Source organism: Malaclemys terrapin, chromosome 6 (assembly GCF_027887155.1).
Source record: "Malaclemys terrapin pileata isolate rMalTer1 chromosome 6, rMalTer1.hap1, whole genome shotgun sequence".
NCBI classification, from domain to species: domain Eukaryota; kingdom Metazoa; phylum Chordata; order Testudines; family Emydidae; genus Malaclemys; species Malaclemys terrapin.
In genome coordinates, this window is record NC_071510.1 from 36435635 (window position 1) to 36460613 (window position 24979).

The 24979-nt window shown below is 42.7% G+C and overlaps 1 protein-coding gene across 1 annotated transcript; it reads right to left on the reverse strand.

Moving 5' to 3' along the window:
* Positions 1–898: 898 nt before the first annotated feature.
* On the reverse strand, positions 899–24852 carry OSTF1 (osteoclast stimulating factor 1). Its single transcript, XM_054031685.1, has 10 exons — positions 24588–24852; positions 13568–13614; positions 11488–11538; positions 11329–11392; positions 7699–7752; positions 7076–7183; positions 6487–6536; positions 6295–6373; positions 5727–5825; positions 899–1915 (listed from the first exon to the last, which is right to left on the reverse strand). The coding sequence occupies exons 1-10, from the start codon at positions 24619–24621 to the stop codon at positions 1857–1859; spliced, it is 645 nt and encodes a 214-aa protein (XP_053887660.1). The 5' UTR covers positions 24622–24852; the 3' UTR covers positions 899–1856.
* Between the last annotated feature and the right edge of the window lie 127 nt (positions 24853–24979).

A 24979-nucleotide genomic window follows, 5' to 3' on the forward strand; every position in this document is an offset into this window, starting at 1 on the left:
TTAATGTCTGTCACCATTCCTCCCTCTCTAGTATCTTAAATGTCCCTTAATGGTGGCTTTGCATGAAAGCATTCCAGAGGGGCCTGGCGGTAAACAGCCAGTCCCCTACTCTAATAGGAGGCTGCTAATCTCAGGGGTATATGAGTGGAAGCTGATTTTTCTTAAAATGGTATCTCCTGCTAGGTCTCCTCTTTAGCTGCAATTGAGCAACATGACCAAACACAGGTTCTGCTGGTGAAGTCCTACTTCAGGGAGAATAGAAGAGAGCCAGCAGAGTTGTTGTTGCAAGCAACAACTACTCCCACATCATGTTAACTAATTCAGTGTTCAATATGATTCAGCACTCATTGTAAACCAGGGCTGCTGTGTCTAACAGGTTATCTGACTGCGGTGAACTCTATGGCCAGTTAACCACAACCAGAGATAGTGTGGAACAGGACAGTCCTTGTCTCAGTCATAGTTAACCCCTGTTCTAACACCACCTTTTCCTCTACATTTGAAAGGAAATATGACCCAACATTCTTATAGAAGAGGACACGTTCATGGAGTGACCTAGGTTAATTGTGAAATTCTCTGATTTATCTTTTTCCCTCTTCCCAACTTGTTTTTCAAGATGGTAAGAATTTGACAAATTGCCAAGTTTTTTGCTTTAAAAAGTATTGTGGTGGAACTGTTCAAGTTGCTAATACATACACATAACATTTATCCCATTTATAACTTCATGACAGAACATATTTATCAAGTACTCCTCAGCATAGTCTATTGCCTTGACTACAGCTGTTTGGAAGGTATTCCAGTTGAAGGAAGCTTTTAAAGAGTAATTTCACACAAAGGTTAAAAAGTAGTGGTTCAACTTACTTTTGCCAGCTCTACTGAATTCATACGAATAGACCATAACTTCAAGTGTTTTAAATGATTTATTCAGATTAGGCAATTTTCTCAACACTTTTGGTTTAATATAATATATATATATTTTCAAAAAAACTTCAGCTCTGAGGTAAAGTACTTTTAGAGGAAAAACAAGAACACTTTTAAAAATAAAAGCAAAAGATCGGTAAAATTCTAAGGCAGGATAAACAGAAAAATATTCCCTCCTCACTTCAATGCTAATGATTCCAACACCAATACAATTCAAACAGCGAAGTAATCCAGTCACGGAGTCCAAAGTTGAGTTCCTTCCTAAAACAAAATTCTCTGGGCCCATAATAGTAAACAGAGAAACTTCTCAGGGCAGCTCTTCCCCTGCCATTTCACCCCACACACCAACTCCCATATGGTGGAAATTAAAAGAAGCCTTACGTTGTCTCTTCCTGCTCTGTGGAGATAGGGGATGACCATTCACCATTGCATTATCCCATCTCTTACCTGCGGGGTTTCCCCTTGTAAAATAATGCTCACCCTGCCAGCATAATATTTTAAGCAAGTTCTTATTCATACATAAGAAAGAAACCTCAAAGAGATTCTTCGGAGTGCTGCCAGTGGGAGAGCAACTATGCTGACAAAGAAAACAGCTAGGATTGAGGAGTGTATTGCAGAGATACTAGGTACCTGCAGGGATATCTTGGGACACCTGCATGTTTAGAGGGCTAAGTCCCTTCCCCATACAGCAAGATGGGAGGAAGAGATCAGCATACAACCTCCAGTTTGATGATTTCAAGGGAACTTTGATTTAAAACTTGGCATTTCCTAGCCTTTGTGGGTTCTCCTTGTGCAAGAGATTTCACTCTCTGTTTACATGTTATAGTGAGAGATTGCAAGACTTCATTACTGTATAAGGTATTTTTTACAGTTGCAAAGATATGATTTGGGAATGACAGGCAATAGAGATGATAGTTCTTAAGACATTATGAAGAAAGTTAATCAGAGTCTTCATCATCAAGGTATTCCTCTGCGTTACTTAATGTCCGCACTGTATCTGAAAATAAAACAATTCTACTTTAACCAGGGACAGAATCAGGCATATAACAAAATTTTTAATAGTTTAAATTTGTGGTGCTGTGGGCAAACACTAACTCTACATGAAGAGGTTGTGTCTGTGGGGGGGCATTTCCTAGGGTTTAAGATATTTGTAGGTGAGGTGCTAGCCAGGAGCTGGTCAAATGGTCACCTTTTCTACACAAACTTTGCATGTGTCTGTTGGAGAAATCTCAGTTGATGAGAGACACTGACATGCCTGCTGCTCAGTGCTCTTCAGGTGAGGCTCCAGGAGCCTGGCTGCCTGAAAAGCTTTGCACACCGGAAGAATAAAGTTGGACACAATTTAAATCTCTGTAATGGGAAAGTTTTAAACACAGAATATAGGATTGGTGAACTAGAAAAAGTTTCTCTAGCTCACTTCCAAGGCTCTAAGCCAGTCTTCATCCTCTACTTTAATTCCCATGAAGACATTTTCTTTCTCTTCTCCTGTCCTCCACTGTCCCTTATTCTCTTCCCCACCTGGTTTTCTTCTTGTTGACTGTGTGTTAGTTTTTAGACATGGATTTATACTTTCAAAAACTGCATGTATAAAACACATCTAAACCTTGTGCTTCTAGAGGGCAAGTAGAAAACTGCATACAGCAGAGAGAGAGGGCAAAGGACTAGTGGGCACTGGGAAAGTGGTCCTCCTCACCCAGATATGTAATAATGTCAAGAGAAGAGCACCTGGCTTGTGCTCCTTAAAGAGATGCACAGAAGGGGAATTCTTTTGTTGTTGGACAGGAATTCCTTTCCTACAGGAGATGAGCCCTGCAAGGAGGTTCTCATTTACATCTCTTCCAGTGAAGGAATGGAAGGCAGTCCTAATCAACAATGATTTGTCTGTTTCCTCAAAGGTGACTTATCCTGCAGAGTTGTGTTGTACAACCCATTCACCATCAAAAATAACTGATGCATAATCCGTTCTACACTGGTTAATAAAATATATTTGATAAATTCTAAAAGTTATGCAGTATTCAAACAAGCAGCTTAGTAAGCCAGCCCATGTCTTACATTTTGGAGTAATTGAGGAGTGAGTCAATTTTAAACTCTGATCTCGGGAATTGCGGGAGCCCAAATGGACTTGTTTTAAAAATCTCAGAAAATCCATTTAATACTCAAGAGTTTTAGGCTGGTAAAAGTGAGGAATATACACCATCTTGCTTAATAAAGGTTTAGCCCCAGCTGTAAGTACAAAAATCCACACAGCTTTATCTATCAATGGGCTACGGCCCTTCCAAATACTTGGTTGTACCAAGGTCAGCCTCCTACTTCTCATTCTCAGGTCAGCACATTTCTTGCCTTTCTATCTTCTTCCCATTTCTTTTTTCTAATTCCCTTCATTGCCTCCTCTTCAGTATCTTCTTTCTTTCTGCAGCTCTCTGCCAACCACTTATCTTTAAATCTATCTTTTCTACAGCCATCCAATGAAGGATCTCTAATATCCCTTTGCAATCTTATATTTGAATACTTATCCCCTAACTGTATTTGCTTGCCTGAATTATAGTATAAACTTTCTGGGGAAGAGATCATGTCTTGAGTTGACTATTATGGAGTGCATCACACTTTCCAAACATCAGAATTTCTCAAATATTCTTATATTGAGTACTCTTCTCCCCTAATCCTCCAAACTTTTAAACACAACTGTTATGATATGACATTACTACAGTAGCATCTGAAAAGTAAACAAATGAAGAGGGTTCCTAATGCTTTAAAAATAAGGTTTATGGAAAGAATAAACCAATCGAATGCAGTGCCATTAAGTACAAATGCATTATTAAAAACCTGCACAAATTAAAATATTGCAAAATGAGGTAAAGCAGACCACAGAAGCTATAAATATGCCAAATTCATGCTATAGGGAACATACTGAAAGCAGAACTAAACTTGGATAGTTTGATACTAGGAACAGGAAGAGTGCTAAAAGAGTACATAGGAAGTACTGAAATGTAAATTGCAAGGAGTTCAATAGATGCATATGCATTTGAGAAACAAACATAATATGAGAGGAAGAAGAGAATCAAATATGAATGATCAGAGAAATTCAGGGAAAAAGAAAAGCACACATGTAGCTGTGACCCTATTGACAAGAGGGAAGATTATGGAAGATCAATTTAAAGGAGAGAAGTGAGCAAGAAGTTAAAGACTGATGTTGAAATGAAAACTGCAAACAATATTACAAATTACATTTTGTGAGTAAAGGTAACTTGGTGATAGATTAGGTGGATATTGAGGAAAAACTACGTGATTTTTGTTTCTCAGTTGTCTAGAAGGAATGAAGGAAATATTCCAGAAATAAAGATTACCTTTCTGGAGATGGAAAATGAAAAAGCAATGTAACTAATAGGGACATTAGAACAGAAAAGGATTCAGTAGCAGATGGCTTGAATCCCAGAATTCTGAAAGAGGAAGATTAAAAAATACTTCTAATGGAGATTAATTCACATTAGAAAAATGTATAGGAACTGAGGAAAAAATTATGTGGCTCCTGTTACAGCTGTTTCTTTCTGACCCCAAGTTGACAAACAAGAGAGATTCTGATGTTGCAGGAAATTGAGTATTATGCTACCACCCCCCTAACTTACATAAAATACTCAAAGTTAAGGAGTTGTCAGATGTTTCACTAACATTATTTAAGGATGGTTGTAATAGCTCTTTCTTGCCTAGTTAAGCTTCCATAAAACTATCCCCCAAACAAAATTGTTGCTAACTTTGAATTAAGATTGTTAGATTGCATTGCTGAGAGATACTTCGTCCTATTTCCTTTTCAACTCATTCTCCATCCCATCTACACTCCATATAGGTTCCCCATCTCACTTCTACTTCCTCCCACAATCCACCTATCTCCTCCCTGATCCTGAACAACCACCTAAGCTTTTTAAAACTGCCCTGTATCAGTGTGTGTGTGTATGTGAATATATATCTGTGTTTAAAAAGTTAATATGTCAGGGGAGTGGGGATATGGGTGGGTTGTGGGAAGATTATATTCTGACAAACAATAGAGCACAACTCCCTTTTTCAAACCAGCAGGAGGCTGCGGTTGTGACAGAGAAAAGAGTGGTTTCTGCTTCTGGGAGAAGCTGTGGGGGGAGAAATAGGCATGAGAACATTTCATATGGCTAACCACATGAAGTACAGAGCAGGGGTTCTCAACCTTTTTCTTTCTGAGGCCCCCCCAACATATTATAAAAACTCCATGGCCCACCTATACCACAACCACTATTTTTCTCCATGTAAAAGCTACGACTGGCATTAAGGGGTAGGAAGCAGGGCAATTACCTGGGGGCACTGCGAAACTAAGTTGCTCAAGCTTCAGCCCCAGGTGCTGGAGCTCAGGGACCCAGGCTGCAGTCCTGCATGGTGGGGGTTCAGCTTTCTGTCCTGGGCCCTAACGAGTCTAACGCCAGCCATGCTTGGCGGACCCCCTGAAACCAGCTCGCTGCCCCCGCCAAGGGGCCCCGGAGCCCTGGTTGAGAACCACTAGTATAGAGTACAGCTCCCTTTCTTGCCCGCTTCTCCCTCCCATCATGCTCCATCCTCCAGGAATGCCCTGCTTCCACAGGAGACCCCCACCTTTGCTCTCCACCAGGAGTCCTCTCCTTTCCCCCTCTCCAATCCCATGATCCTCCTGGACAGTCATGCTCCTCAACCTCCCTAGCCTCCTGGTGACTTAGAAGCTGAGTTGATGAGTTTCCTCAAAATGGAGTTGCTATGATGAACTCTAGCTCTGTCAGTCCCAACTGAACAAAGAAGTGAGAAACAAACAATACCTGTCCCTTGTTTCTTTTTAAGCAGGGAAGCACAGGCAGCATTGGTAGCCATATCCAGAGCCAATTTCTTCTCACTGTTTCTTAAATCTGTTCTTGCCCCTTTACAAAAAGAAATTCCAATTATGTTCAAAAATACTGTCCTAGCAAAACCTTCAGTAAAACGAAATCACTTCTCATACAAATAGCCTGGTAAGCATGACTGATGGGAAAGGGCAATGGGGAGCTCATCTAGGGATTTATCCAAAGTCAACAGAAAGATACCCAGTGGGCTTAGGATCTGGCTCCTACTTAGGAGCTGTGTAGCTCCCTTGCTTCTTAACTGGGTTTTGGTACCTATTTTTGTCTTCCACAGCAGGGTGAAATTTTACCCTGGACAGGTCAGCCTGTTGCACAGACAACTTCCAGGGTTTGCATGGTTTACAAAGATATGCTGGTCTAGCTAGGAACCATGACCAGATTATAGAAAACAAATTTATAAAATATGCAAATTACAAACTCAGCAGTGATTTACACACAGGAAGCAGCTTTGCCACACACAGAGTATTGAAATCTTGGTGAAGATCTTTACCCTTTGCCAGTAGCATCTCTACAATATCTGCATAACCCTTCCAAGCAGCAGCATGCAAAGCTGTGTCTCCCAATTTGTTCTGTGGAGTAACAGGGAAAAGCAACAGGATTAAAACACAGCAAAAAATAATCAGCCTGCACTAAGAATTAACAATAACCGCACTGTAAATGTTTGAATGGATAAACTTCCTACCTGTTGATTTAGTTCTACATTTGGCTGTGTAAATAACACTTCCACTATATCTACATAAAATAAAGAAAAAAAGGAACTTTATGAAACCAAAACTTGCTTTCTTATATTCCAAGTACAGCATTGAAGTCAGGATTGCACAGAGAGGCACTAAACTCAATCAGTTAGAGAAAATCCATATTATTAAAGCCTGTGAAGATTGCTGAGCAAGCACTAGAAATACATTAATGTTTCACTTCTATATTTAAACCTCAGTGACAAACACCATTTTTTTTGCTCTTCCCCTCAGCAGCCTGCATTTCATCTCTCATTTTTTATAATCCTACTATTTTATGATAGTGATTAAGAATGTCTGTCTGCTTTTAAAGTAAAAGGATTTAAAGAGGTTACGTTTTAAAAACATGCATTACATTTGACAGATCTGAGCCCTTCTCTGCTGGCTTGTTTTTATTTATTTATTGCTAACCTGAATTACATAAGAGTATAGACTTTTTGTTACTGAATACAGCAAATTAAGTAGTAACTGGTCCATTAGCCCAGCAAATAGAGAAAACTAGAACATAAACAGTAGAGTTGGAGTGTTATACTGTACCTTTGTGCCCACCATGGCAAGCCCAGTACAAAGCTGTGCTTCCAGCTTTGTCTAAACCATTTACACCAACTTGGTTATCCAAGCACTCTCTCAACCAGCTCAGGTTTCCTGAAACAAATTGAGTAGCAGAACCATTAAAGCATTTAGCTCTGTATGAATGCTATGTTGCATTAGATCTTAATTTTTGTTTAGCGATTCATTAGAAACAGTGTTTGGCAGTAATTTAGTTATTGCTATAAGTTATGGGGGGGGGGGGAAATAGTCCAACTTATTAAACATCTTGTTCAGAGGACAATTTTCCTCCCGCCTTAGAAGCTAATCAGTGATGGAATAGGACAAACACATTATATATTGCATCCATTTACAATCTGGTAAACAGCTCCCCCCCCACACACACACACACTCTGCTTCTCAGTGCTGCAGAATTTAGATACCAAATGTATTCAAAATAGTCAGGTTAACCAGCCAAAATATGCAGCACATTCAGTATTTAAAATTCAAATAAAATTTGAATGGCACACATACACAAGCCACAAAGAGACTTCTTTTGGCATTACAAAATTTAAAATTCTCGAAATGAGAAGTCCAAGGTATCCTAGTCCAAACCACACACCCACACCCACCTCTTTTGGCAGCTTCATGCAATGGGTTATCAATGGACTCCGCTTGTTCAGCCACTGAAATGAAACACACAAATTCTGATCAGTTTCTCATAGTAAAGATTTTTGTATTTTATTTTTTTCAGACTCTTGCTAATTAAGTCCAAGAGACTAGTGTACAGAAGTAGATTTTTGCATTTTGTTCCGAAAGTGCTGAGGTTAGTGGTCTTCCTGTCTCTTGTGAAAGCGGAGTCAAGAATGGTGGGTCACTGAGACTGTTCTACTTGCTGTGCACACTAGCTTTCACAACCTCTTTTTTTGAACTGAGCTCAAGGTCCCAGGATGAAATCTTGACCCTGCTGGAAATCTATGGCAAAATTACCTCTAACTTCAACTGGGCCAGGATTTCACACATGGTATTTCTTAGCCTAATGTAAGCTTGTGAAGTGACTGTTGTGTGACTGCAATGGTTGACAACCAGCATCTAGTGAGCTGCACTCTGAAGTTTGCATTTCCTGTGACTGTTCTTTCTAGCTAAGACTTGGAATGGGGAGGAAAGCATTGACTGGTGTTGGTGAAGATCAGAAGGCGGTGAAGGGTGAGCTCCAGATGTCCAGGGTAAAGCAAGTGTGTGTGTTGTCCTTGGGTGCTATGCTATAAGTGTGGGAAGTGGCAAAGCTAATGAAACTCCACAGCAGTGCAGCAGGAAGTTGGTTGCAAATGGAATGCTTGTCTTTGAAAAACTGAGGTGCAAGCATTAGGCAACTTCGGGACATGTCAATTGTATTCTGAGGAATGTGGTGGTAGGGGTCCCTGCTTTACATGAAAGGATTTTAATTCCATTGTCAAATTCTCTGTCCTATCCAGACCTTCTTTGAGTTTTCCATTTATGATATCACCCAAACAGTGGTTTATAACTACAGTGTTTCATACGTTGAAGTACTTAATTAATCCTAAACAAAGTAAAAATGCAAATCCGAGATTCTTTGATTATACACACAAATGCTGTTAATATATGGAGGAAAAAGCGGAATTTTGATCATTGTATCTTAGCCACTCTGCAAACAGAATTTCTTAATTCTACAGTACACTAAAAGCACTATACAATGTGAAGTAGAACTCTTCTTTTTATTCTATATGGATTGTACTTCTCTCAGAAGCCAATTTCTTTCCCCATTATTTTGTAATTCCTTATGATGATGCAATTATGGTACTTAATATCTCCCTACCATCAGTACTCTCAAATTTACATTGGTTTTCAGTTTGTGCTTCTGCAGGTCAAGCAGATGGAGCATAAGATCATAGGATAGGTATGCTTTCTGTGGGCTGGTCTACACTGGGGGGGAGGGGAGGATCGATCTAAGATACACAACTTCAGCTACGAGAATAGCTTAGCTGAAGTCGACGTCTCTTAGATCGACTTACCTTGCGTCCTCACGGCGCGGAATCGATGGCCGCGGCTCCCCCGTCAACTCCACTTCCGCCTCTCGCCCTAGTGGAGTTCCGGAGTCGACAGGGAGCGCGTTCGGGGATCGATTTATCACATCTATATGAGATGCGATAAATCTATCCCTGATAGATCGATTACTACCCGCCAGATCGGCGGGTAGTGAAGACGTAATGTGTATCAGGGCATATACCCTGAATTGGACCTCCTGCAATTTGTCTCTCATTTATCCATACTAAGTTTACATCAGTGTTCAGCCCAATGTACTATGCCCCAAAGTAGCTTAGGGATGGGGTTGGGCACCATGGAACAGCTTCTACAGGAGAGACTGAGGGATCCCCACATAGGAATATCCCATAGCACAGTGGTTTGAGCACACTCTGGAGAGGTGTGAGGCCCCCATGTTCAAATCCTTTTCCCACTGCGGCAGGGAGGGGGAAATCAAACCGGAGTCTCTCACATTCCAGGTGACCGATGTAACCACTGGGATAAAAGTTATAAGGTGGGCACCTCCTCCAGCTGGATTTTGAATGGGACTTGAGCTGGTAGGCAAGCTCAGAGGTTGTGACTCAAGTGGTAGTTGAACAAGTAAAGACTTTGAGGAACTGGTCAGCACCATCGCAGTAGGACATGCCTTTGTCACCAAGACACTGGATTGTTGCAGCCCACTCTATCTATGGTTAAATAGGACATTCACAAAGAAGTCCACAGCTGGTAAACAAAACAGTGGTCCATTTCCTAAGCAAAAAGAAGCACAGGAAACCAATACACTGGTACTCTGCAATTTGTATTTGCTCCCTATTCATTATTAGATTGAGATTCTGGTATTGATTTATAAATCTCTTTAAAGCAACAGGCTTATGCTATCTCAGACATCTTCTCAGAGCCACCACAGCAGTTGATTGTCTACCACAATGTATTTAAAAGATACTGTCACAGAGTGACTTTCCCCTGCAAGAAAGGGAGCAGGATTCAGTGCACCTAGACTGATTACCTACTGCCCAGTTGGGCTTTAAGGGGAAGCACCTGGAATTTACAAAGGAGGAGATGGCTGCAGATAGGTTGTCAGATGCCTGCAGACACTGCAGGGAGTAAGAAGGCTCCTGGAAACACAGGAAGACAAACCCTCAGGGAGGAAGGGCTGTGCCCAGATTGTGACTGAGGAAAAAGAAGGGAACTTTAAAGAGAGGACATGGATGAAGACAGTGTAAGCTTGAGTTCTATTTTTAAAAGACTTTGTGCAGGATTTAACAAAAAAAAAATCCCCTCCTGCGTCCAATTTAACTATCTAAACTGTGTAGATCAGTGGTTCTCAACCGGGGGTACACAGAGGTCTTCCAGAAGGTACATCAACTCATCTAGATATTTGCCTAGTTTAACAGGCTACGTAAAAAGCTCTAATGAAGTCAGTACAAACTAAAATTTCATACAGACCATGATTTGTTTATACTGCTCTACATACAATACACTGAAATGTAAGTGCAATATTTTAATTTAATTTATAATTATATGGTAAAACAGAGTAAGCAAGTGTTCAATAACAATGTGCTGTGACACTTTTGTATCCTTATATCTGATTTTGTAATCAAGTAGTTGTTAAGTGAGGTGAAACCTGATGGTACGCAAGACAAATCAGACTCCTAAAAGAGGTACAATAGTCTGGAAAGGTTGAGAGCCACTGGAGTAGACTTTAAGGGAGCTTGAGTTAAGGGGAAACTCAGGCAGGTCTCTAAAGAGCCTCTTGGCCAGAAGGAGGTGCTATAGGGCAGAGATGCCCTTTGACAGACATGTATAGACTGAAGGGGCTCCAAGGTGAACCAGCTGTAGCCTTTTGAACTCCTCCACAAAGAAAGATATCTAGAATAGTCAGTCCTACCACCACCAAAGATAACCCCTTAGTCAAAGCATTTCCCAAAGAACCACAACAAAACTTGACAGCATACCAGAGTGGGAAACCAATAGTTAAAGCAAGAAGTAGGACAGAGAACTGCCTGCATGTCTGGACAGTCCCACAGGTGTGTTTTTTGTTTTATAACCAATATACAGTGTCTACCTATGGTGGTGATAGGTACTTGAGAAATGCTGATTAAGTATTCTGATGTACTTTGATACTGGACCCTTAACTGCAGTGTCCAAAAAATAATCATATCTAGTAATTTCTACTTAGTGACATGTAAATGAAGAGAAAAATAAATTCTAAACTTTACCGTAGTTGCTTGGAATAAGTCCAGTCCTGCCTTTGCAGGTTCCCTTCCACCAATTTGTGTCACTCTGGAGGGGAAGGGGGAAAAAAAAATTAAGAAACAGTCTATTGAATTTTAAACTTAGTCTACATGTGACACCACTACTGAAATAATGTTACTCACCATATCTGAAATGTAGATAATATCCCCTTCTTCAAAATATAACTCATCCGGCTGAAAAAAATTACGTAAATGTGTGAAGAGATAAAACAAGTACATGAAAGGAGCACAGCACTTTTAGTTTTTGTGGTAATATTGCACCATCCCAAAATCTCCAGTATCAAGTCAACTGCTTGCTAGTCATTTACATTCTTGGCAAGTCAAACTACACTAAGAAATGTGACAGGCAGTAATGTGTGAGGCATGTACACTAGAAGAGGAAGCTGGTCATCTTCCTACCATGGATTGAATGCAACAATTTAAGTGGAATGGGGAGTAACTAGGGTTTTTTAATTCTTCTACACAATACATTTTTGGGCAAACCGAATCTGTCATTTATCTGTATGTACTGATGACATGCAATCGAGTTTTTAAAAAACAAAAATAGTGTGGAGAAGGAAACGCCAAAGATTCTAAGACATCTCAACAACTTGATTTTGGGGCGAGAAGGGAAAAGCAGAGGAAGGCATATGTGTGAAATCTTAGGGTGTTATAGTGCGGCTATCACACTCTTATCATTAAGGTTGACAGCTTATGGTTTAGTAGCCAATTTTCTAAATGATCTAAAATCTACATAGTGCAAGTAAATATCTTGGAAACTGATGAAGAGGATCCAGGATAGGATCCTCCAAATTTGAGGTTGTTTGAGCAAAGGGTTTCTGAGATACAGATTTCTCACCCCCCCCCCAATATTATCTTAACATTAAAATAATCTTAAAATAATATCTTTACTTTTTGTGCCTACCTGGGACTCAAACTAAGGCTGTGATCCTCCCCAAACTGATAACCATCCCCTTGGTATTGATCTCAGCTAGCATCTGGCACCCACTGCCCATTTGGAAAGCAGTGTTTGAATAGTTAGTCGGCATAAAAAATGGATCTACAGTTTGGCTTGCACCAAGCCACAGAAAGTCATTTATGCTGCAGGCAGGAACTCTACTGCAAATCAATGTTTTGTAGGTAGTGTGACACCACAGTAAATGAATGGCTCAGAAATGCCCAAGTAGCACCCATGTACTAGGAGTTCAAATGTTTATCTCGGCAGCTTTCTGAGAACATGGGGTGTGGATATTAGTTGCTCTCTGCCTGCATTCTGCAGTGACTCCTCCTGAAAGCAAAAATTCTGGTTTTAAAAGCCAACATTTCAAAGTGCTCTTAAAAACCACACACATGCTTCAGTTGTTTTGAAAATTGCTATCCTGTAACTCTATTTCCTAGTTTTCAGAGGCTTGAGTATAATCACACTTAACATTCTGGAAGGGTACAAGGCACTCTGAATAAACTTTAATTCCGTCAGGTTTTTGGCAGTGAATTGCACTCCTATTTGCCTCGTTAACACCCTTACACCTACTCTAAAGGAGGCAGACTTCAAAAAGACAACTAACTCTTGTACTGCCACCTTACTGATTGTAACAGAAACCCTCCAAAAATACTCTTCTTATCCTGGGGATTCTGCCAGGGAAAGGCACCTTAAGTTCTTGGCAGGACTCCACAGTAGCCCTTCTGGCAAAGGCTGCTCAGAAGATGTGCTTATTCAGCAGGAGTACTAAATGGCAAACTTTTTAGGGGAGGCTTGGTTTATGTTTCTCTCTCTTAACTACCAATCCAATTAACCTCTAATTAAATGGAAATAGACAAGGAGCAAGAAATGGTAGCCCCTCAAACCTGCAACCACGATGGAGGGGCAGAGGGTTAGCGTCCTGCTGAATTTTTATGCTGCCTTCGGGAGGAGGAAAAATAAATGAGCCCAAGTCTCATCTGCTAATCCTCTATTGTGGACATGTGGTACCAAGGAGACACCAGGCTCACAGCATTACCTAATGGAAGTTGCAGGTTGAGGAATCTGAGCTTGAGTAAAAAATGGACAGTGAATTCTTGTTTAGCATTGGAAACTAGTTATAGCTCTGTTAAACCAATCATTTAGCTTTTATTTATATAGCAGTGTAACAAGGCTGTTTATGCTTTTTTTTAAGAGTCCTGAAGTACTAGCCCACGCAATTAGATCACTTTGTCATATGAGTGATATGAAAACCTAAATACTTACAGTTCTGGGTTCAAATGTATACAGGGCCCTGAACACTTTGACCTGTCCTAAAAAGAAGAGAAAAAACATTAATGACACAGGAATGGAGATATTTCTCCCTTCCTTAGGGCAGAATACATCATCAGCATTACAGATCTAGCTCAAAAAAAAAATCAAAGCTGCACTTCCTCCCCAACTGACAGGGACTGAGCGTGCTGGGGGGGCGTGCGGTGCAGCAGGACGACAGAACCCCTCTCCCGCCCCTGGCAAGCCAATCTGGGGCAGCACTGGACCCTGCATACCATCCCCTTCACTCCCCCCCACCCATGTATCACCTCTGCCCACATGCTGAAGGTCTAATTGATTACCATATCTAGAGGCGGGAAGGAATTTTTCCCCAGGTAATATTGGCAGAGACCCTGCCGGGGGAGTTGGCCTTCCTCTGCAATCTCAGGCACAGGTCACTTGCTGGTTTGAGCTAGAGTAAATGGTGGATTCTCTGGAACTTTTTTCAGGGTAGCAGCCGTGTTAGTCTGTATCCGCAAAAAGAACAGGAGTACTTGTGGCACCTTAGAGACTAACAAATTTATTTGAGCATAAGCTTTCGTGGGCTACAGCCCACTTCATTGGATGCATGCAGTGGAAAATACAGTAGGAAGATATATGAACACAGAGAACATGAAACAATGGGTGTTAACCACTACAAACAGTTCTTTCTCTCTCCTGCCTGATAATAGCTCACCTTAACTGATCACTCTCCTTATAGTGTGTATGGTAACACCCATTGTTTCATGTTCTCTGTGTGTATGTGTATATATATCTTCCTACTGTATTTTCCACTGCATGAATCTGATGAAGTGGGCTGTAGCCCACGAAAGCTTATGTTCAAATAAATTTGTTAGTCTCTAAGGTACCACAAGTACTCCGGTTCCTTTTTTTTTTTTTTTTCCTCTGGAACTTGACGTCTTTAAATCAGGCTTTGAGGACTTCAGTAACTCAGGCAGAGGTTATGGGCCTATTACAGGAGTGCCTGTGATGTGCAGGAGATCAGACTACGTGTTCATGAGGGTCCCTTCTGGTCTTAAAGTGTGAGTCTATCATAGAACATGTAAATGACTTAACTACTGATGCTTTCTAATCAATGACCTGCTTCTGCTTCTGCTTCTTAAGTTAAAGGAAACAACTGAACCACATAAGGCCAACCTGGCTCTCTCTGAGCCTTTCTGGATTACTGCTCCCATAAAATGCTACTATTAGGCATGGAAACAGGATGCTCCTAGAGACTTCTAAGACTCCCTTTCCAACTAAGAAATTGGTTTGTTTGACAACAATGAATAGCAAATACAGTTTACAAAAATGAAATCCTTAAAGGGCTTGTAGTGGCAAATTAGAAGCAGCATTTTGAAGTGCTGTGACTATGTTCTGTTACAAACAAGCAAGATAGTACAAAACTTTATTTGTGTTTTATAATGTAATTAAAGAAAAATATTCTCACATTAGAAAAAGCATTTTTTCCCTCTGAGTAACTTGCAATTTGTTTTAATTGCAGTAGTATTAATGGAGGGTTGTTTTTAAATAAGTGCCTAGTGTTTTCCTGACAAGAGGCTACAGTTTTCTCACTAGGGTTCTTTTAATCAGTTCTTTCCTTCCCCCAATTCCAACTCTTCTGCACCAGCCTGCAGTTTTTACATACTACCATGTAACAATCCTCTCTTCTATTACACTCGCTACTAATACATTCCCTGTCTTCCTCTTCTTCAGCTCCACCCCTCAAAAAAACTATCCCTTATGTGTGAAGCTACTTATTTCAACATCTGAGCGAGGCTGAACTTCCGGAGAGGAAGGGGAGGGAAAGCTATCAACTCTATTTGCTTAAAATAAGTTTTTTGCTTCTGAAGTAGAAGAAACACAAGTTAGCCTGGGAAGCTGTTTATTTCTTCTGACTAGAAAATGAACATTAAAGTAAAGCAATAAACAATATTTAATGGAGCTGGTGCACGGCAGGGTGATTTGATGCAACTCTATTAGAAATCAGAGGCCCAGTTCTCCTGTTGTAGGATACAAACCGTTCCCACTGATAGAATTATTCATATTCTCCCACAGGAAAATAGGACTCCAGGGACCTGATTCTGGCTACTACTGTGACTGCTTTGCATTGCTGTGGCAACACCAAATAGCCAGAAAGCCATCTTAACTAGCTTAAAGGGATATCCCGAGTGTCATAAATCACTATTTTAGCACCTGGTGTAGGGAGATTTGATGCAGCACCTCTATGCTCTCAGGCTTATTTAATTTTCTAATGGACTAAACAGGGGTCCCCAACGCGGTGCTCGCGGGCACCATGGTGCCTGCCGGGGCGTCTAAATGCGCCCACGTACTGGCTGGCGGACGAGCATCCGCCAAAATGCCTCCGACAAGCAGCGTCATCCAAAGGCATCGCTGCCTAAATGACACCGAAAATCGGTGGCATTTCAGCGGCGATGCCTCTGGATGACGCTGCTTGTCAGCAGTGATGCCTATTGACGTTGCCGCTTGTCGACGGCATTTCGGCGGATACTTGTCTGCCGCCACGGTCCTCCGTGGCTCGGTGTCTGGCACCTGCCAGACGAAAAAGGTTGGGGACCACTGGACTAAACTAATCTTGGGCTGGCTCTAGAAGCATGGACCTTGAGATTGGCATACAGTCATCATCATCCTTCCATCCATTAGGTTTCACTGGGCACAGTTCAAAAGCTGGGAGCAGGTGCCTAGAATTGATTTGGGTAATAAGGGCTAAATCCTAGCCCCAACACACAGCATAAATATTGGATCATGCTCTAGAGCAGGGGTGGGCAAACTTTTTGACCCGCATGCCATATGTGGGTATGGAAATTGTATGGCAGGCCATGAATGCTCACAAAATTGGGGGTTGGGGTGCTGGAATGGGTGAGGGCTCTGGCTCATGGTGCGGGCTCTGGGGTGGGGCCAAAAATTAGGAATTCAGGGTGCTGGAGAGTACTCTGGGCTGGGACTGAGGGGTTTGGAGTGTGGGAGGGGGATCAGCGCTGGGAGAGGGGGTTGGGGCACAGGAGGATATGGGGGTGCAGGCTCTGGGCGGCACTTACCTCAAGCAGCTCCCAGAAGCAGCGGCATTTCTCCACTCCAGCTCCTACGTGGAGGCACGGCCAGGCAGCTCTGCGCACTGCTCTGTCCACAGGCACCACCCATGCAGTTCCCATTGGCTGCTGTTCCCGGCCAATGGGAGCTGTGGGGGGCAGCGCCTCCTGGCTACCCCTACGCGTAGGAGCCGGAGTGGAGACATGCCATTGCTTCCGGGAGCCGCACGGAGTGGGGCAAGCCCCCGACCCTACTCCCCAGCTGGAGTGCCAGAGTGGGTCAAGTCCCAGACCCTGCTCCCCGGTGGGAGCTCGAGGGCCGGATTAAAACGTCTGGAGGGCTGGATGCTGTCCCCGGGCCCACCCCTGCTCTAGATATTCATGGGGCTGAGGGTAGGGAAGAAAGGAATACCTCCCAGGCCTCAGAACAACACTAGATCCAATAGCTCCTGCATGCCTCGTCTCCCAGAACTCCCTGATGAGTTGGTGACATGGATTTTGGAACACTTGTGAGGTATTTCCATGTCCAAGGAAGTAATTGGGCAGGAGAATGATTTGCCTCTAAACAAAAGGTTGTGGGGGTGGGTAAGTGAGGAGACAAGTGAAGTGTTCTTTCCAGAGTCCCTAATCAACACTGCAGACCAGGGTGGATTTGATTTAAATCAACTTGATTTAAATCACTAGTCAGGAAGACTCTATTTAATCATGGATTTCTACATAAAAGTGCATTCTTGTTGGTTGTTATAAACCTTAATACATATTCTTCACAACTCAGAAATAGATGTAGGTTTCATTTTTAGAAGGTACACACTATACATTTTTAAAGTGATTTATTTTGAAAACTTTTCCGATTAGTTTTACAGCTATATCAGAAAATGAATGATTGTTGGTTATTTCATTTACCAAAGGTAATTGAAGCAGATATTTATGAAGTCATTGGGAGGTGAACTATCTCTCCAATTCAACAGATTAATCATTAATATTTGGAGGATTTTCTTGCCAGGCTGTATTAGGAGGAGAACATCACCAGACAAACATTTAAATAATTGTATTTAACTAAAACAACGTTATATATTCTGGATTTTTTTCTTCAACAGTAAACATATAATATTTTAACAAAACAAGCATATGAATTTTTGAATTTATTAAACATTCAAGTTTTTTAAAAGCAGGTTTGTTTTTGTTAACATTGTTTTTAACTAAAATAGTTAAATGAAATTAAAAAATAATTAAATCGACTGTCAACCAAGTCAACATGAGAAACTTTAAAATATTGGCTTCTGCAGCTAACTCAGTCATCTTCACCTTCATTTTCCTGTTTGTTCATAATCTGGAAAAGAAAAACAAGTTTGCCTGCTTTTTCAGGTTGCAAAAGATTTCTCAATTTGGAATGAATTAGTCCAAAGGAAGAAAATATTCTTTCTGCACTGGCAGAAGAAGCTACTGCTGTTAAAAGTGAGATTATCACTTCAACAGTCTCTGAATCCAAGTGCTTAAGTGACTTCCACCAGTTCACTAGGATTACCATATCCAGCAAATAAAAAAAAGAGGACCCTCCACGGGCCCTGGCCCCGCCCATTTCCCCAGCCCCGCCCCAACTCCGCCCCCTCCTCCCTCCCACTCCCAGCCACGAGGAAAGGGCTGCCCCAGCGCTACCGGCTTCACGTTTTGCCGGGCAGCCCCCAGACCCTGCGCCCCCGGCCGGCGCTTCCCCAGCACAGCTGGAGCCCGGGAGGGGAAGCGCCCAGCCGGGGGCGCAGGGTCTGGAGGCTGCCCGGCAAACCGTGAAGCCGGTAGCGCTTGGGCTTCGGGCAGCCCCCATGCCTCCGGACCCTGCGCCCCCAGCCGGGCACTTCCCCTCCCGGGCTCCGGCGGCGCAGGGTCCGGAGGCATGGGGGCTTCCCGAAGCCGGTAGTGCTCGGGCAGCCCGGCTCTTAAACAGAGTCAGGGAGGAGCAGAGCCGCCGCGGCTGGAGGCTCTGCTCCTCTCCTGTCTCTTCGGCTCTGTTTAAGAGCCGGGCTGCCCCAGCGCTACCAGCTTCGGGCAGCCCCCATACCTCCGGACCCTGCGCCGGCGGAGCCCGGGAGGGGAAGTGCCCGCCGGCGGCTGGGGTCCGGAGGCAAGGGGGCTGCCCGAAGCCGGTAGCGCTCGGGCAGCTCGGCTCTTAAACAGAGCCGAAGAGTCAGGGGAGGAGCAAAGCCGCCATTTTCCCAGACATGTTCAGCTTTTTGGCAATTCCCCCCCGGATGGGGGTTTGAGTGCCGAAAAGCCGGACATGTCCGGGAAAAAGAGGACGTATGGTAACCCTAAGTTCACTGGTGTGTCTTTCTTAAAAGATCAGCAAACATGTATTTCTTGAATGGTTCTTATTCCCAAACTGGGTCTCTTTTACAGCCTGCTTCCATTATAGGTTTTCCCTTCTAATAAGAGACTGGTATGGTAGATCTCAAATCAATGAAGGCTACACTCAAAAAGACCTCAAGACCAGGTCTTAGGCGAAACTTCTACCTTGTGCCCCCCACCTCACCCAGCTAACCCCGCCCCCTCGCAGCAGCTACCCCCCCCCGTGGCAGCTAACCCCGCCCAGGGAGCCCGCCTTAGCTCAGCCTCCTCCGCTGAGCACACCGGCACCACTCTAATTCTCCTCCCCTCCCAGGCTTGCGGCGCCGATTGGAGGAGACTTAGAGCGGGGGCTGTGTGCTCAGCGGAGGAGGCAGAGTGGAGGTGATCTGGGGCGGGGAGCGGTTCCCCGTGTGCCCCCTACCCCCCACTCACCTCCACTCCACCTCCTTGCCTGAGCGAGCTTTTAGGCGCCCCCAACCACTAGGCGCCCTAGGCACCCGCCTAGTTTGCCTAAATGGTTGCACCGGCCCTGCTCAAGACTTCTGGAATATGCTGCTCAAACAGTTTCACTTTTGTTTCTACTGCCTGCCCCTCCCTTCTCACATTTATCTCCAGACTACTTCTCCTTGTCCAGATCTATTCCGCCCCCAACAATCTTCTATTCATTGAACTTTTTGAACCTTTGCACTTTTAGAGAGAGGTAAGGGACTGACTCTGTGTACACAAATTTGCAGAGGGACAACAGGGTTGAGGTCTGTTATTTCTCACCTCTATTTATTTAAAAACATGTTTGCTGTTATCTCTGGAGACACAAATCCACAGTTTTAGAACTGCAAAACTAAACATCTCTGATGGTATCTTCTAGACTGAGCACTGAGTCCCACTGCGTAGATGGAAAGATTAACCCAAGTAATCTATACAGAAGCCCCTGGAACCCCATAAAATTGGGTCCCTAATTCATGAACTATTGGAACTCATTTACAAAACTTTTCTTAAACATTACATGAATATATTGTCTGATCCTATAGAATTAGAATTTATAAATCTTATTCCATGATGAGATATCTTTGAGTTTTAATTAAGATCGGATTTTTTTTTTTTTTGATAAAATTATTTTTGAGGGGAAAAAACCTATGCAAGTAAAAAAAAAAATCTGATTTTTTTTTTTAAATCACTGATTTTTATCCACCCTGCTGCAGACACCCTGTTAATATTCCCACTTTGTGCAATCTGAACTCATAAATCTCTCAGGTCCAGAACTAGTATAGCAGAGATGTTGCAAATCAGAATTAAGATGCAGTGGTAAGGCCATTTGGAGAGTTGTACACAGAACCTGCTTGTTCTATATCCAGTGATCTTGGGTATCACTTGTCTCATTTTTATCACCACCAGACTCATGCAAAATAGTTCTTCTTCTTTGTGGATTTTAAAGGTTCAGTATTAAGAACTGACAAAAATCAACTGCTTGAAATTTTTCATTGGAATTACTTTAGGGAAATTAATTTGTTAGCCCTAGCAAAGCTACCAAGGTCTATCATAGGTATTTCTAATGCATCCATCACAGTATTTAATGCAGGATATTTAATATCCTGATGCTGCGAAGTCTTACGAATGCAAGAAGTCCCACTGAATACATAAGTCTGGATGAGTATTCTGTTGAAGAGATTGATTAAATGTAGATAAACTTGCAAAATGGAAGGCCATGCATATCTGTTTGCTAATGGTGGCCTACATAGAGCAACTTAGCTACAGTAATACTGTATCAATCAGCACCTCAAATATTGTAGGTGCCAGAAGTGTTTAACGGTTTTTTAAAAACAAACCGTATTGGGATAACTTCAAGGAAAAAGTATGAAAAGTTATTTAACATAAGATTTATTTGCAAATAACTTTACAAGTGAAATTCAGGTGTCCCACTGTTTAATATTGGAAACTTCATTTATTCACAGAGGTCTTGATCCTACAATCTGTGGTATGGAATCAGATTACTGCACTTACATAGAGCTAGGCTCTGCACAGGCACGGCAGTCCACCCAAGTGCAATGACTGCCCAGAGTGGGGCCGGAAATATCAGTTCGTATTTCCTATGTAAGCTGCTCAATATAATAAAGGTGGTGGCGGTGTGTTCAAACAAACAAACAAAAACCCAACAACCCAGCAATACAGTGCTCCTTAAATCCACTTTCTTAGTCATGTCTGGCTAGCAGAAAGTTTTCTTTGGCTAGCAAGGGGCCCTAAACTATTAGTGAATCCAGAATGTAAGCATTTGTTTAAAAAACAAAAACAACAAAATTCCTCTGGTTCCAAAGACTTCCCAAGTATGAATGAATGCAGTGTTCCCTTCTGGGGAATGAGATTGATCCAGTGCCTCTTCTTCAGCTTTTCTTAGCTCAACCATGAAATTAACAAGAATCTTATCAGTTTCAGTACTGATATTTTACAATCCTGTTTGCAAGTGTGAAGACCTATTAGTGGCTGCATTTATCTGCATTAAAAAAAACTAACACTTATAAAAGTTGTTAAAAATAGGAACTAACCGTATGCATACGTTACACCACAAATGACCGAATAACCTTATTCTGTATACCTCAGTTTTCCTCTTGCCATCCCTCTTCCCTATCCAATATCTCATTTTAAACAGTAAGGTTCTTGGGGGCAGGGCCTCTTCTCTTCTCTGTGAAGTGCTCTGTATACCTATGTAACTATGTAATTAAACAACAGAAGTAATTTAATCTGGAGGATGTAGAAGTAATGGATTTTTAGCTGTTAACAGCACACATAGTCTGCCACAGATCTATGTATAGGCAGTCCTTGGACTTACGACACAATTGGTTCCTGAAAATTGCATCGTAAGTCGGAACTCGGAAATGCAATACACTCCATTGCAGGACAGAGTGTCGTAAAGTCGAAACCAATTATCATAAGTCGAATCGGGGTCAATTCAGAAACGTCATAAGTGCCATTTGTCATAAATTGAACGTCAAAGTCAAGGACTGCCTGTATTGTTCTCATTCAGAAATACCACTGGACATAGCGTATAGTCCAAGAGCACAGCTGGCAATGGCAATTCAATTTGTCAGGTTTGCAATTTTGGTAAATAGGATTAACATCCTCAACACAAAAAATTAAATGTTAAACTCTGAAAAGGGCAATGTGTTTTGAGAATAGAATGGAGCAGCTGAAAGAAAGGAGGAGGATCCAATACTTGCATAGCGTTGACTATCGAATATAACTGAAATTTTCATCTTACTCCCATTCACCTCATTTGAATGGCCAAGAACAGACATATCTGGAATAGGGCACATTGTACTATTCTTGCTTCCTAGCATATACAGGGTAGAGATAGCAAAGTTTTCACAGGGGATAAAAGAAAATAAATACAGCAGTCCCTTTTTCACTGACCCAAGAACCAGGTTCTCTGCTTAACCAGCTGAGAAACATATTATTTGATTTCCCAAAGACCATAAATGCCCAAACATGAAGTTGGAGGTGATTGGGCGGAGGGAGGCGGCATCAGATTTTATATGCCAAATGAAGTTATAATAGATTACTTAACATACACAGCTGTTATCCAATACTAAACTTTCAGATGTTAAGCAAAGATTATATATATTTGTCTACGATTCTTTTTTTAAAGTAACCTTTATTTGCCCCCCTCTCCCGGAGTTCTCAAACTTTTTTCCTAATTCTTAATAGATTATTTTATGGTTCAGCCCCTGGTCAATTTGCAATCATATAACATCCCTGTGGCAACTACAGTTGTTGCATATATGCAACACAGATATTAGGAGAGTGATTACGTATTTTTAGATATCTTCATTGTGATTTTTCTCTTTCTTTCTTAAAAAAAGGTCAACTATTTCTTCCTCCCATCGGTGCAATTTCTGTCATCTACTAGAAATGCTTCTCTGCCACCTGGTCTGTCTCTTCTTTCTGCTCTGCTTTTCTGGACATTCCTCTGCTGGTGATGGCTGCAATACCTGAAGACAACTCCTGTTTTCTTTTCTATTTCACTTATGTAGTAGCAGCCCATAGTAGAGGTAGCTAGGCTTGCTATTCCTTATGCCTGCCTGGCTTTACAGACTGAACACCTAGCAGCTCTGAACAAGAAAAGCCCAGCACAGTGTGACCAACCACCATCAGGAGGTGTTCCACAGGGAGAACAATTGCTACAGAGTATCCCATTGCCAAGTAAATTATACTTCTGGGTGTGGTCCTCATAGCTTTATATGTCTACTTCTTCTTTGTAAGAGTGGGTTACCTTTTGGAACACTTAGAACCACAAGATTCCTAGGACTATGATAGTATTATAGGCTAATACAAGTAGCCTTATCGAGATGAAAAACACAATATAGCCTTCATATAAAAATGGCTTCTCAATACATTTAAAAAAAGACTGACAGCCTCTCCCTGAAATGGCCTGCCAAGTTATTGCTGTGAAAACTGTCTGCACAAGGCATTCTCTCAAGAATTAAGAAGTTTAGAAATGTTCAATCAATTTAAAAAATTTCTCTGAGTATCCCTTTAGAAAGTATCAGAGTTTATAATTTCTTATCTGTACAAATAGGTCTACAGATTACAATTAATTAATTGGCCTCTCAGAGTTGGTAAGACAACTCCCACCTGTTTATGCTCTCTGTATGTGGGTATATATATCTCCTCATTATATGTTCCATTCTATATGCATCCGAAGAAGTGGGCTGTAGTCCATGAAAGTTTATGCTCTATAAATTTGTTAGTCTCTAAGGTGCCACAAGTACTCCTGTTCTTCTTTTTGCGGATACAGACTAACACGGCTGTTACTCTGAAATCATTTTCTGACCTTTCATCAGTTACTGTCACAATTGTAATGCATTTTTTTGTAATGATGACTGAAAAAAATCTTGTCTTTTTAGGAGCAAGTCTCAGATTTATACCAAGTATTAAATCACAGAATGCTATCGCAAGTAAGGAAAACTGCTCCCAAGGAGGGTGCTTGTTAGGACACCTCTTCCCACGTGGAGGCACCCCAGTGACAATCAACTTCAACTTTCTAGCTTGACACGCCTTAATTGCAGACTAATTCTCGGTGCATATGTTGCAGATTCTTCAGCAAGCAGAAGAGCATTTTAACCGAGGCTTGTTTCCGTCCTTCCGCAACTGTAATGCATGCAGCACCGAGGTCGCTAAAAAGGGTTGTAAAATGATTCCCCAGAGCACTAGTAATTGCATTTGCTTCTGCCTCTTCCTCTCCCCAGAGCCTCACTAGGGACTAGCTCCGCTCACTTCCTACTTCTCCTCGGCCGCTAGCAAGTGCGCTCTGACAGTGACAGTCCGAGCCACGTCCCTGATAAAAAGGAAGCCCCTCGCCCTGGCGCTCTGCCAGCCCGAGCAGCCTCCCCATCCCACCCCCTCTTCAACACATCGCAAAGGGGGCCCCGCACCGGACAAATAAAAAGGGAACAAGAAAAACATCGCCCACGTGTCAGAGCCCAGCTCTGTGTCTAGCATCGAGCACGAACTCCGAGCTCTGAGTGCGGGCCCGTGTAGTGCAAGTGCAGGCGGGGTGCAAGGCGGCTGCTGTTTCTGTGTAGGAGGAGCGCGGCGACGGGCCGCTCCCTTACCTGGTTTGGCTGGTTTAGGTGGCGGCTTGGACATCGCGGCGGCTTGGCTTAGCACAGAGCCGGGAAACCTCTTTCTCCGTCTCCCCGCAAACTGCCCTTGGCCGGTCCCTTCTCCTGCCCGGCGGTGGTGCCCCTCCTCTGCAGCGGGCGCGGGGCTCAAGGCGGAGCGGCGGCGGCTGTCCCAGCAGCGAGTCCCCGGGGCTCGATGAGGAAGTGAGAGGAGCCGGAGCAGCAGCGAGCGCGGCCGCTGGGCGCTGCTCCCTCTAGAGGCGGCTGCGGGACCAGGCGCAAAGCGGGGCTGCAGGGGTGGACCCGGGAGCGCGAGGCAACCAATCTCCGCGCGCGTGGCGCCAGGCGGGCGGCTCCCCCTCCCCTCTCCGACCCTGGCGTGG

What these genes read in the sequence shown, in the direction of transcription:
- OSTF1 (XM_054031685.1), bottom strand. Translation starts at nt 24,621, where the DNA reads ATGTCCAAGCCGCCACCTAAACCAGCCAAACCAG. An exon ending in ACCTAAACCAGCCAAACCAG is followed by an intron (nt 13,615 to 24,587) that starts GTAAGGGAGCGG and finishes TCTTCTTTTTAG; the next exon opens with GACAGGTCAAAGTGTTCAGG. An exon ending in TTGCCATGGTGGGCACAAAG is followed by an intron (nt 6,537 to 7,075) that starts GTACAGTATAAC and finishes TATTTTATGTAG; the next exon opens with ATATAGTGGAAGTGTTATTT.